The sequence below is a fragment of the Hipposideros armiger genome, unplaced genomic scaffold, assembly GCF_001890085.2.
Source record: "Hipposideros armiger isolate ML-2016 unplaced genomic scaffold, ASM189008v1 scaffold_218, whole genome shotgun sequence".
Classification (NCBI taxonomy): domain Eukaryota; kingdom Metazoa; phylum Chordata; class Mammalia; order Chiroptera; family Hipposideridae; genus Hipposideros; species Hipposideros armiger.
Window position 1 is genome coordinate 572,661 of NW_017731568.1, and position 13,645 is coordinate 586,305.

Here is a 13,645-nt window from a genome sequence, read left to right on the forward strand (position 1 = left end):
AACTCAAAGAGATGGTCAACATCACAGAAAACATTCCAATTTTTCTATACTAATAGAATTTCTCATATCAGGATAACTCTTGAGTATGTGATTTATTAAACAGAACTACAATTTATATGTAAACATTTAGAATAAACATGCTCCTTTATCAATGATATTTGAAAACCCAGATATTAACTGGGTGTCTTAGAATAACTCAAAGAGGAATCGTGTGTCCTATTAATGACATAATTTCCCTCTGTAAATAACTGGCCTTTAAAGCACAGTTTTTTTCAATCAGATCCTATTAGGAAAAAGTGTCTTCCTTGAGTTACAGCAAAAATATATATATATATATTCCAAAACGTGTAGCTTTTATATAAAATCACTTATCTCGAATAGCAAATCAGTTTCCTATCATAAGATGCTCGCCAGACATTTAGCCCTGGAAGAAACAACTTTTAAATAAACAGAGCCAAAGGACCAGGTCTGAAAGCAGAATTGTTTGGGTCAGGCATGGTGGCAGATTCAAGTATCTCAGACAGGTGGCCTCTATTAGCACAAACCAATTCTGAAAAACTCGTATAAAATTACAAACATCGTAAAGAATTTCATGAGTAAATTTTGCCTTAAAAAACACCATTTTTCCACCTAGACAGCTATAATAGCCATCTTCCAGTTCCACCCTTACTTCCAGAATTCACCCTCATACTCCTCAGTCCATTCTGCATTTAAAACATAAATCACATCATGTCATTCACCTCCAGTGACTTCCCATCATACTTAAATTCTCATTTCTCTCTACACGATAGTCTATTACACTTTCCCTCTCACCATAAGCACATTACTCTTCTAGGTCCTCAAACACACCAGCTTGTTCCTGAGTGAAGGCCTTTACACTTATTAGTTCTGCCTGGAATGCTTGGCTCTGAGATTTTCACCAACTGGTTCCTTCTTATGCTTCAGGTCTCAACTCAAACATCACCTCATCAAAGGTGATTTCCCTAAACACTTACTCTAACCACTTCGAGCAGCCCTCTCAGCCATTCCCTATCATCTCACAGCACCCTGTTTTTGTTGTTTTCACATCACCTAAATGCCTGAAGTTATCTTGTTTTCTAATTTGTTTACTTTGTTTATTGTCACTACAGTTAGCTCCGAGGGAACAGAGAACTTATCTGTCTTGTTTACTACAGAATCTACAGAATTGGGCATAGCACAATACACAGTGCCACTCAACAAACAGGACCGAATAATTACTTTAACCAGAATTTTCTCAAACCATAAGCTCTAGTCTCTGACCTGGAGTATGTATACTCATACAAATTTGTAGCAGGATGTTTGTAAAGTTTTATGAACAGGGTGAAACTGTGCACTTTCCACAGGTACAATAATTAGTTACTTTGGGTTACACAACTCAGTTTGGTAGTAGAAACTGAGCTTGGCATTTTCTGGTTTTATAGCTGTAAGAATTGAAGACACGAAGTGAAATGTAAGAATAAACTTTTAATTAAAAAAATGAACAAAAAAACTATAAATCAAGGGAAATCCACAGAACAGTTTAAATCTCAAAGCACACATTGATTACTGTCATATTGTTAATATGACTATTAACAACTGTCATAGCTTGTTAGAATTTGTTTTTAATTGTCTATATATTTGCATGTAGCACTTAGCTTCCTGCCTGACACACAGCAAGTATTCCAACATGTTTGTTGAATTGGTCATAATATCATTATTACATAATTATAGTTTAAAAAACTAGAAACTAAAATTTGTTTTAGTGCAATACATTTTTAAAAACTTTTTATATTGGATTCACAGTCTTTGACTTGTAAGCAAAGTCTTTTCTCTTGTCCTGAAGGAAATTCTCTATGGAGCTCTCTGTTGTATTTCACCTGGTTATATACTGTCTCCACAGGAGACAAAAACCTCAGGTAAACAGATCTGAGCAGTCTTTTCCCACTTTACAGAGATGCTACATATAGAAGGGAAAACATCAACAGACTCACCTATAGGCTGAACTACTATGTTTCTATTCCCATAGGTACATGAAAATGGCAAGTATTAGTATCAAGATGTGGAACAAAGAAAAAAAATTGTCAGCCTACTAGAAATTATGCAGGTTTAAATTCCATGCTGCACAATGCTCATTATCGATCTATATTAGCTCCTTTCTAATGCTCTATGACTTTTTCGAGCATTAAAAAGTAAAAATGTGTAAGTCCCTCTTCCATAAATCCAAGGTGTCAACATCTTTGACAGACAGCAAGCATATTCAGCTTTTTTACACTGCCTTTTCAAATGTATCATATTAATTAAATGAAAAGTAGGGGTCAGTAATAACCACATCCTAGCATCTGGTCAAGCTGTCACTGGAATTCAGTTCCGTGTCTAGAGAATAAATAACTGTAGAATACTGAAGAACTGATTAAGTCAAGCTAATATGAGATAATCATGAATAAAGTAATAAGAAAAAAAAACTATGAGAACAACATATAGATGATTTAGTATGTTTGTTTCAAAATCACAGTAACTGGAGATAGTAAGAAGCTTTAATACTAACAGACTCATCTAAAACTGAAAAAGTTCCAATTTACAAAATGAATGATGTTATTAATGGATATTTTGTACAGTACTATAGTAAAATGGATATTAAATCTCTATTACTCAGGGTTAGATACAGGTCTACTGTAACAGGACGCACACATAGTATTTAAGGCAGTGCTACATAATAGAAATATCACAGACTCTAACTTTTGTTTACTGAATGTGTGACTTTGGGCAAATCACTAATCTTTCTGGGTTAAGTTTCCTTGTTTGTAAAAAAATGAAGGCATTAATGCTACCCTCAATAATTATACCTCATAATGTTACAGTGAGAGCTCAATGAGATAATGAATATGAAAGCATCTTACAAAGGATAAAACCCTACAGAAACAGAAGTTACATTGTGGGGGATAAAAGTTAAATTTACCTTTATATGTTCTAAAACAGCAGTGGCAACATTTGTATGGAGATCAATAAGTCTTTTTTTTTCAAGGAGTTCTGGCAAAGAACTACAAGTATCAAAAAATTTAAAATTAACCATTAAATTTTCTAAGAAAATGATACAGATCTTAATAAAACCCACACCTGGGTGTAACCTCTGAGGAAACTTAGAACAGTAAAAAAACAGTAACAAAATGACAAGTTAAACTGTCTATCAACTGAATTTAATTGGTAGGCTTGAACATATGTAGTATTCACTATACAGGTGAAATGCTTCTTAGCTATTGTTCCACCATTTCACTTTCAGGTTCTAAAATTTGGAGGCTTATAATAAAATCTGATTAATGGAAATACGATTGTGCCTATGTTTCTAAAACACATTTCCTCTCTCTTTGAAGGCATTTAAAGAATCCAAAAGAAACTGCTTACTCCTTAGTAAAATAATAGTAGCAACGATAACTTTAGGAACAACTCACATTACTTTAATGCCAATGTTATCTTCTTGGTAAAATTATCTGCAATATATAATTCTCCAACTAGTGAAAGAAGCAAATGATCTGCTATAGAAAAGGAACTTACTTCCGCTTGAACATGTTAAAAACATAACTTAGTTCTTTAAACTTAAAGGCATATGCTATTACCTACTATTTCCTATTATTAAAAATATTAACCAATTTGTTAACCTCCTAAATAAATCTTATCAACAGAAACACTTAGAATAGGGTATACTGCTTCCTTACCTAACAGCGGATGTTAGCTTGGCAGTATTGTCAGAAAGCATACTAATGGCTCCTTCATCCTCCCCTTCCAGGCCCTGGGAAGAGAAAAAGGGGCCCAGTAACTACTCAAAAATCCCAAGCCCAAGCATGAAAATCGCTGTACTTCTAAGATCACTCGAAAACAGTAAGATTAACAATTCTTTTCCTTTAAGGAACAACTGTATGCATTTTAACAGTTACGGAAAAGTTCTAGCCACCAGCTGCCTAATGAATGGCTGGGTGACTACCAAAAGTATCAGCTGAAATTTTCAGATACAGAAATAGGTCCAGAAACTTGCCACAGGTCACACAGTAATAGATAGTAGAGCTGAAATCTGAAGTTAGATCTAAGTATAGTATAATAGGAGCACTGGAACATATATTTCTAAAATGAAGCCACATTATATATTTTTTTCAAGTCATAAATGCATATCATTCTTTAAAATTTTTTTGCTCTACTCCTCAGTATTTAGATTTTTTTCTTAAAAAGATGTTTTACATTAGTTGAGTTGGTTTTTTTTTTGTTTGTTTTGCTCTTAAAGCAATGAATAGCCTTAAGTTTTTAAGGAGAGAAAAACACATCCTTCTCCCTCCAGATGTCCCTCTGCTTCCCTATAATTTAAAGAAAGCAAACAGAATCTTACCATAATGCTTTTAAGTCGTTTAACCTCATCTTCCTGTGCTCTGTAAGATTCTAGTTCTTGCTGAACTGATTCTGCAACTTCTGGGAATGGACTGAAACAGTATTGCACAGAAGGAACTATGAGTATGACATTAAAAGAGATTCTTTGTATGAATTTTGAAATACATACAGTGAGGCTTTATCATTATTATAAATGTACTACTTGGATTGGAATATATTTTATATATACATACACAGACAACATATAGCATAAATACAACTACATAGCCTTGTAATATCTACTTACAGTTGACCGTTGAACAACTTGTTTGAAATGCATGGGTCCACTTATATGTGGATTTTTTTTTTTTTAATTAATACAGCTGGCCCTTAGTATCCGCAAGTTTTGCGTCCGCAGATTCAACCAACTGAAGATCAAAAACAGTATTTTCACATTCGCAGCAGCGGTTGGTTAAATCTGTAGGTCCAAAGAGCCCACCACAGTTAAGTTTTGGGCGAGTCAAAAGTTATATGCAGATTTTCGACTGTGCAGGGGATCGGGGCCCCTAACCCCTGCATTGTTCAAGGGTCAACTGCACATTACAAATGCTATTTCTTTAAAATGCATATCATAATACTTTCCCATCTAAACAAATTTAATTTCTATTCTTTTCATTAACCGTATCACATTTTCTCTTCACTTATATGCTGTTAGAAAAAAAAGTAAAATATCTGAGTGAAAAACAAACAAGTCATCATGTATCACACATCAATTAAACGCTACCACCCAAATTAACAACATGGTGTTAAAGGGTCCATGCAGCTACAAAGGCGGTATTTAACAAAGTATTACATGTCAGTAACTGTGGAACAAAATCTTTTATTTCTGCAAGCTGAATATCCTAAAACACTACTGGTAAAAACAGAAGATAGCCACAGTTTTGTTGGTCTAATGCCTGCTATCTTCTTCCAGGGTAGTGCAATTTAGCAGTAATTTCTATAGACTTCAGATACCACTGATCTGCAATCACTGAGCAGTTCCCGATAGAAAAGGCATTGCTCAGTCCTAATCCTGAATTCCACATGAATAATTCTAGATGAATATATGTTGACCATGAAGTGGTTCCTAACATGAGTATTCTTCATCTACAGCCTTAGTGGAAGCCAGAAGCTTTTTCTCTTTTCCAAAAGAAAAGGTCATGCCTCATCAGTATTGACACAAAACCCTCCCCCGCTTTCCTCAGCCCTGACACTCGATAATACTTCACTAGTGATCAGTGCATTTCATCCAAAGACGACTAATAGAAATGACAGAAGTTCTGAAAGGATTCTGAGGAGCACAGTCCAGTTTTCTATGACAGCAGCAGACATGCACCCCGGCTCCAGCAGAGTCTACGTTGGCAAAACCAGCACTGAGCACATAAGATGTGCTGGGTGAACCTGATGGTCCTTAAAGTCTCCCGTATCTCCAGGTCTCAAAGCTAACAGACAATAATTACTGCTGACATATTCTTGAATGCCCAACACTCTACTAATAATCTGTCTTTATTTTCTCATTTAATCCTGACCACAGTGTTGGTGAGGTAAACACTATTCACAGTTAAGACCAGGGACTTTGGATCTGCCAGAACTGGGTTTTATCCCTGGTTTTACCAACGAAAGCTGGATAACTCTGGGCAAGTTACTTCTATTATCTCAATCTTCCAAACAACCTTTTGAAATAGGGCAACATGTAGAATATCATCCCCACATTTTACTGATGGAAAACTGAAGCGCAGAGATTTAAGTCACTCTGTTTAACTCGATGCTGTCTCCCAGTGTCTTTGCGGCCACACTGCTATCGTAGGACAATATTCAGCGTGAGGGTTACTCAGGGCCACTCCCACTTACAAACAAAAAATTAAAGTTCTTACTATTCACCTGACCTCTTGATTATTCCTAAACATATGGTCTAAAGAAAATATTCAAAATTTCCATATATGAATGAAGAGATTTTTTTCTTAAGCTTTTTTTCTATTAGGGAATATAAACTTTACAGTTAACTTTACAATTTCCTGTATCCTTTATAAATAATGTAAATGTAATTTCCTGTACTTCACTATTCTGGAAGGAAATGTAGACTATGGAATTCTAAACAGAAAAAAATTATTTAAAATAAATTATAATAAGTATATGGTGATAGAAGTAGAACTGACTCCGGGTGGATATCACACAATGTGATATAGAGATGCTGTATTACAGATTTGTACACCTGAAACCTACGTATGTAACTTTACGAACCATTGTCACCCTAATAAACTTTAATGAAAAAAACAATAAAAAATTGCCATAGTCAGAAAGAGGAAGAGACTTTTCTCTGTAGAAAACTCAAATTCTCTGCTATAACAATATGATTCCCAGTGTTCAAAAGTTATGAATAAAAAAAATACAAAAAAAATCCAGCACACTGAACTATGTCTATATCTTACTTTTTTTTTCAACATAAAGGAGGCCAAAAAGAACAGTCATATCAAGGACACAGAGATATGTATCTGCGTGTGTATATACAGATACACACACTTATTCCAGTGTTAATATTTTGAAATATTCAAAATAATAACATATTTCCATAACTGTTGATGAGCAACATTCTCTCTCTCTCAGAGGAATCATTTTTTTTGTTTGTTTAGAATGATTTCTCTAGCCATATTGACCACTAGATAACTTCTATGACAGTTACTGAGCCAACGAAGTACTCTAATGGGACATAGCAACACATGGGATTTGTATATCTGCCTACAATAAATCACATGGCACATTATTACCATTTTTTCACCTATTATTTTTTATGTATTTTAAATAAATATAGTTTTCAGGCTTAAGTAGTCTTTCCACAGATATTTAAAACTCGGTTTGTATGAAGGCAAACATGAAACAAAAAGGGAAAATCACACCTCAATGTTTCATGATCACAAAAGCCCACTTTAATGAAGAACAGAAATGGTCTTGTAGAAGGTCAGCAAGGATAGCAACAAAATTTAGAAAGACTATCTATAAAACCTACAAAATCACATGGTATGAGCTTACTGAAAGGGGAAGTGGCCCCTATTAAACAACTAATAAAAAACAACCCAGGAGGCAGGAAGAAATCAGGCAATACATATCTATAGACTATTTAATTATAGCTCCTACTCATTCTGTAGATGAACTACCATGATCTTTGTGATGTCTTTTTTAATCATACACTTTAAGTTTAATCAAATACTTCATTTCTTTTTAAAAGGTGAATCTTTTACTTAATGATATGTTTCTTACTCACCTTCCCTTATGTTTCTGCCAAAATTTGTCAACTGGAGTTAAATCATAAGACTTCTTGTTTTTTCTCTTTGGCCTAGCACCAGCTGGAGAATTTTCCACTCCTGAAGATTCTTCCAAATTAACTCTGTTTAAGTGAAAATCCTAGAAAAAAGTAATTCTTTTTTAAATAAGTTTTCTGATTATAAGCAGCATAATATTTCCTACACCAAGGAAAATAACAGATTCTTGCTGCCTTTTCTAATATTTCCAAGGACAAAATACAGATCTGAACTTTAGGAGACTTCTTTCCAGTGTGTGTTACACACAAATGTACGTCATCTTTTTCAATGCCTACATAATAGTCCAATATCTGGCTGTACCTATGTATTTGAGTGGGCCTCTTGATGCTTAGTTGTTTCCAATAACAAACGATCTTAACATTCTAATCTGTTATTTGATTATTGGATTGCATTTTTTCAAAGTTCCAATAGAAGCTACAATATTAACAGCACTCCCTTTCACATAAATTCTGAGTTAATCAGACAGTAGTTGCTAAACTTTTCTGCCTTGAATTAATTTTACTCCTGTGGGGCTTGATTTTTTTGCCCTTTCTCAAAAAAACAAACATACAAAAACAAAATAAAAGTGAGTATCTTTCCTATCCTTTCCCCTTCATTCCCGCATTAGACTTGTGGGTTCCTTCATGTAACAGCAGTATTTTATGGTTCAACTCAACTCCGAATAGTGAGCTAAAGTTAAAACATGGCTATCAATTAGTGAGTAAATGAATGACGAGCAAGAAAAAAATTATATGGAGAAATTATCTGGCATGGCTGTTATACAATCATCTCAGTAGTAAGATATAAGTTTCTAATTAATGATTAAACTTGTAGGTCTTAGCAAATTCAATGTACTGAGTATAATTTAATCTCCTCTTGATAAAACAAGGTCATCCATAGAGTCTAGATCCTAAGACCATATCCTGTAATTTTCCCAAATAAATCCTTTATAATAGTTTAATTCCTTGCCATTTTCCCCTATGACAAAAGAAAAAACAAACAACCAGAGTTCAAAATATAGATCACTAGTTGTCATAGTGGTGTAAGTAATAAGAGTATAGTAACATTATATTTCAACCTGTTAATATTATGTCTTTCCTACAGATTCTTCCACATTATCATAGCGTAAACATATCAGTAACCTTAATTAATTCCTCTTACTTTCCCATCCACATATCTTAACCTCACGTTGTACAATGAATCATCCATACAGGAAGAGAGAATAAATAGATATTGACATTTACATCTGAGAAGAACCCTTGTTTTTAAAAATTATCTAACAAAAGATAACTGAAGAAGAGAAACATTTTTAAATAGCTAAGTTTTTAAACTAGAATTTCTAGTGAAGTATTATTTCCATGGTGATGACATAGTTCATTCAAAATAAAAGTAACTTGTTAAGCGAAATTACTGCTCTAAAAATAGTGCAGCATATTTTTACTGAAGTTTTGATGGAATACTGAAAATAATAAAGAAATAAAAGATGTTAGGAGTTTTGAGAAATAACATAATAATGGCAAGAACACTTCCATTGTTTGCATAATCGTCACGCAAATAAGGAAAAGTAATTTTAGCCTTGAAAACTGGGAAATAAGAACATCCTGTGCTGTACTCAATCATGTTAAAGAAACTGAACATTTATACAAATAAAAGACAACAGAATTAGTTTTAACATGGTAGAATCTAATCTGTTTCCACTGGTATTCACACTTTCCTGACTCAGAAGACAAGACAATGGTGTCCCACCCCACCAGATACATTAATCCCATTGGGCAGTGCCAAAAAGATGGGTAAGTCTTCAGCAGTCTTATTTTCATTTCACAATTTAAAGCAGACCACTAGAGCCAGACAGAGCTAATGTTAATAAAATGACATTTGGATAACATAGGTGATATCTATTTATGCACAATTAAGATTTATTTTCACATGAGAAAAAAATTCAAAGTAAAATAAAAGTAGTAACTTATTTTGGCAAGAAATTGAACCAAATCTAATCAAGTCTCTAAGACCTATCAGTTTACAGGAAATACTCGGAATAGAGAAATGTCAAATTGTACCCCACAGAGATACAATCAACCAAATGCAGAAATTTAGAAAATTCTTTAGGAAAACAACTCAATTCCTTTACTCCAAAAATGGCAGTAAAAAAGGAGTGGGAAGAGAGATGTTGTAAACTGAGAAACTTAACAGATATTATCAACAAATGCAATGTACAGATATTGTTTACAGATATTACCAAAGAAAAATTGTTAATTTTGTTGGGTAGGATAATAAAATTATGGTACTTTAAAAAATATATATATGCTGAAGTATTTGTGCATAAGATCATATAATGCCTGGGGTAAGATGTGTAAGAGGCCTATTGTCTGGGATGCTAAATGATGCACATGGAGGTTGATTACAGTATTCTCTGACTTTGTGATTTTATATGAAATATCCACAATAAAAGTCTTAAAACTTTATTCATAACAATGAAACAGGATCTAAACCCTTGCCACAGTTACTGTGAAAGGACATGTTGAGATGGGGCCTCATCGCCCTGAATTCCTGTGTGACCATCATGGCAGGGTTCCCCCTGCCCATCCACACTGGACAAGGAAAAAGAAACACTGTGAACAAAAAATAAATACTTGTTATTTTAGTCCACTGAGGTCTGAGGATTGGTTTAGATTAAGCAGCACAACCTAACCTATTCTCCTTCAGAGGCTAAGATCTTCTATACAGATTCCGCAATGTCAGGTGCCACATTGGTAAGCTTGATCACACATATTAAAGCAGAATTCCTTATAACTCTAAGAATCATGAGCTGGAAAACACCTCACAGATACACTGCTGACAATATGCAAACATTTTCTACCACTTTTCATGTGAGAATCTCAACTCATAAGCAATTTATTCACACTAGTTAAGAATTTGGGCCTTAATGATTTAGAAATGGAATTGTTACCACTAGTCACATGTGGCTACTGAGTACCTAGAATGTGGCTAGTCTGAATTGAGATGTGATGTAAGTACAAAATATACACCAAATTTTTAAGACTAACTATATAAAGAGAGAAAATAAAATATACTATTTAAATATCACCTGTTTCTTTCTCTTTTTAATGTGGCTACTAGAAAATCTAAAATTACATCTGTAGTTTGTACTGTATTTCTATTAAAATGTGCAGAAGATAAAAAAGGGAAAGAAAAATCTAATTTAGAATATTCAAAAGAATCATTTAATTGAAAAAGAAAATCCTTGTAAAATGGTCCATCATAAACAGATAAAAAAAAATGTGTCAGAATTTTACAACTAAGCAGCTAGTATCTAAGGAAAAAACAAACAAACCCCATAGTATCACCTAAAGCTAGCTTAGTAAATATTAAATGATAATACTCTTCTTTCCATCAGATTAAGTCAAATTGTAACCCAAGTTCAGAAATAGCAACGAATATGAAAATATACTGAAACAATACCTTTTAAAAAATGAATGAAATCAAGGATATCTTCTGGGCTCTTACATAGCCCACATGACTGACTCTCTCTCTCTCTCTCTCTCTCTCTCTCTCTCTATTTATTTATTTATTTTGAGTTGACCCATCCTGCCACCTGTTAGCAGCTAAGCTCAAGCCAGGACTTGAACTGCAGTTGCTCAGAGCTCATACTCTTGAGTGAGCTCTTAACCTTGGCCGGCCCATAGCCCACACGACTTTAGTAGGAACTTCCTATGAACAGCTATAGTTTGGTTAGTTATGAGCAATCTGTGCTTAAATGAGTCAAAGTTTACATTGTGCTTTTCTGTTTTAGGCAAATTCCTGAAACTATTCCAACACTGTGTTGTCCAAGAGCCTTTGTGTTAATAAAGACAGCATCAACCTTCAATGCAGCAAACTTTGGACTACACTTTAGGCATCTATTATAGTGGAATCTCGCATCTTTGAAAAAATGTAACAACTTTTTAAAAGTGTACATTAATTTGGAAAACATTTCCTTTCTTTTCTTGAATGGCAAGAAAAAAATAAATGTCATTAAAGTCCTTATGTATACTAGTATAAATTCTAATTTAAGGTTTCAAATAATTAGAGTCTGTAGCAGAGGGCCAAAGGCACAAAAAGGGCACGTAAGGTTTGAAAAAACAAAAGCCAAGAAGTAAAGGACAAGATACTGAGGCGGAATAGCATCCATCTCTTTGCCTAAGGATAACTACTCATTGCCACTGAACAATCAAATCCATCCCTCTTGCAACCAAAATATATTAAAAGGAATCATGACTTTCTAATTACTAATTCTGCATTTTATTGTTTATCCCCATAAAAGGAAATGGCACTGCGAAGTTTTTCACCGGAAGAGTGTATTTCCTATATTAAATGATAACAATCATCTTTCTGGCGCACAGGGAAGCTGTATGAATTTTCGTAGTTGTGTCCGAGGTGTGATATTAACTATTATCAATGTTTCAGATTTGTAGGCAAAGATATTTAATATAAAAAGCAAGCTCCAATTTCAAGTTAATGGTTCCTATCTAGAACTTTTACTCCATCTTGTGGAGGTAAAGGGTATAATTAATAAGAATTTTAAAAGCTTGGAAGAAACTTCAAAAGCAGCAGTTTTCAACAAAAAATGGCTTCGTTACAATTTATGATATCTCAGTAACACTTTATTCACATCTAGAAATGGCATTAAAATTAACAAACAGGATTAAGTCAATATAAATTGTGTAGTTCTTAAAACCTATCTCCTCAAAAGACTGTTTTCCTAACACCTAAATCTTCTATTAATGTTACTGAGAAAAGATGGCTTAAAGGTTAATATAAAATCTGAGAACGTAGCCAACAACAGTTAACTAGAGATGTGCATTGCTCTATTATTTATAATAACAAAAAATAAAAACAGCGATAACCCAAAATGCCCATAGGAATCCACTATTCTACCCAACGTGCAAGCAGGGATCACGTGTGCTTTCTTCACCAGTATCCCAGTGATTAGCAGTGTCTAGTACAGGGTAGGCACTTAATAAATACTTGTTGAATTGAATATTTTGATGACACAAGGTTGCCAACTTTTTATTCTGTGAAGTGAAGAAACTTAGAACAAAACCAAAAAAACCCTACCATCTACTTTTACCATCTTATATTTTTAAAAGGATATTTTAACTTCAAAGACTAGGAAATAAAAATTAGTATATCCCACAAGGATACAAGAATATTAAAAGGTAAAGCACTAAAAACATTAGTATAAAGGTAGGTCATAAAGACTAATTTCATAGTCCTTATCCTTATTACTCTCATTCCACCCTGGAACAGTGAAAACCTCCAGGACCAGTATTAATCTTGTCTGGTTTTGGGTTCTGCTCTAAGTTACGTTTCCCAATTTTCTCTTCTGACAATGGGGACTCAGGACATACTCCTTTTATTGCACTTACTTGTACATAAGTCTTATCTCCTGCACTCAAAGCATCGTGTACATTAATTTCCTCCAGGAACTCTTCAAGTTCAGGAATTAGAAAGGATTCCAGATCTCAATGCTCTGTGCAGCCTCCACACACCACTGGCAGGGGGGAAGAGGTGACCCCTGAGCTGTATGTTCTAAGACCTTGTCCCTCTGTCCCACCCAATAGTCAGGGCCCCACCAAACAAATTTGAGACTATCAAAACTATCTCATCATGCCCACTAATCCCTGCATGACTCTTTCCACCCACCTCCTTCAGATCCCATCTCTGTTTTACCTGACTCCGGAAATGCTTGTCATTCCCTCTGGAACTCATACTCAGTCATCAGCAGAATCTCCTATTCTGAACATCTACTCCACGGTCCTTTCGTGCTCTTATTAAAGCAGAATACAATGGGCTATGTCCTGTAGCTTTCTTAGACAGCAACTTTTTCTTTTTTAACTTGTCACACACCTCACATCACTGGACCCGGTCTTCCCTGCTACTTCCAAGCTCTTGTTCTCTGCCCTAAAACAACACAGCTCTGA

At 34.3% G+C, this 13,645-nt stretch overlaps 1 protein-coding gene across 2 annotated transcripts in view; it reads right to left on the reverse strand.

Moving 5' to 3' along the window:
* SCFD1 (sec1 family domain containing 1) overlaps positions 1 to 13,645 on the reverse strand; it is a 94,642-nt gene that overhangs the window by 54,058 nt on the left and 26,939 nt on the right. For both annotated transcript variants that reach the window (XM_019654285.1, XM_019654286.1), the window contains 4 exons: positions 7,649 to 7,788; positions 4,373 to 4,463; positions 3,711 to 3,784; positions 2,957 to 3,038 (listed from right to left, as the gene is read on the reverse strand). In XM_019654285.1, the coding sequence (XP_019509830.1) occupies positions 2,957 to 3,038; positions 3,711 to 3,784; positions 4,373 to 4,463; positions 7,649 to 7,788 (387 nt within the window). The remainder of the gene's footprint in view (positions 1 to 2,956; positions 3,039 to 3,710; positions 3,785 to 4,372; positions 4,464 to 7,648; positions 7,789 to 13,645) is intronic.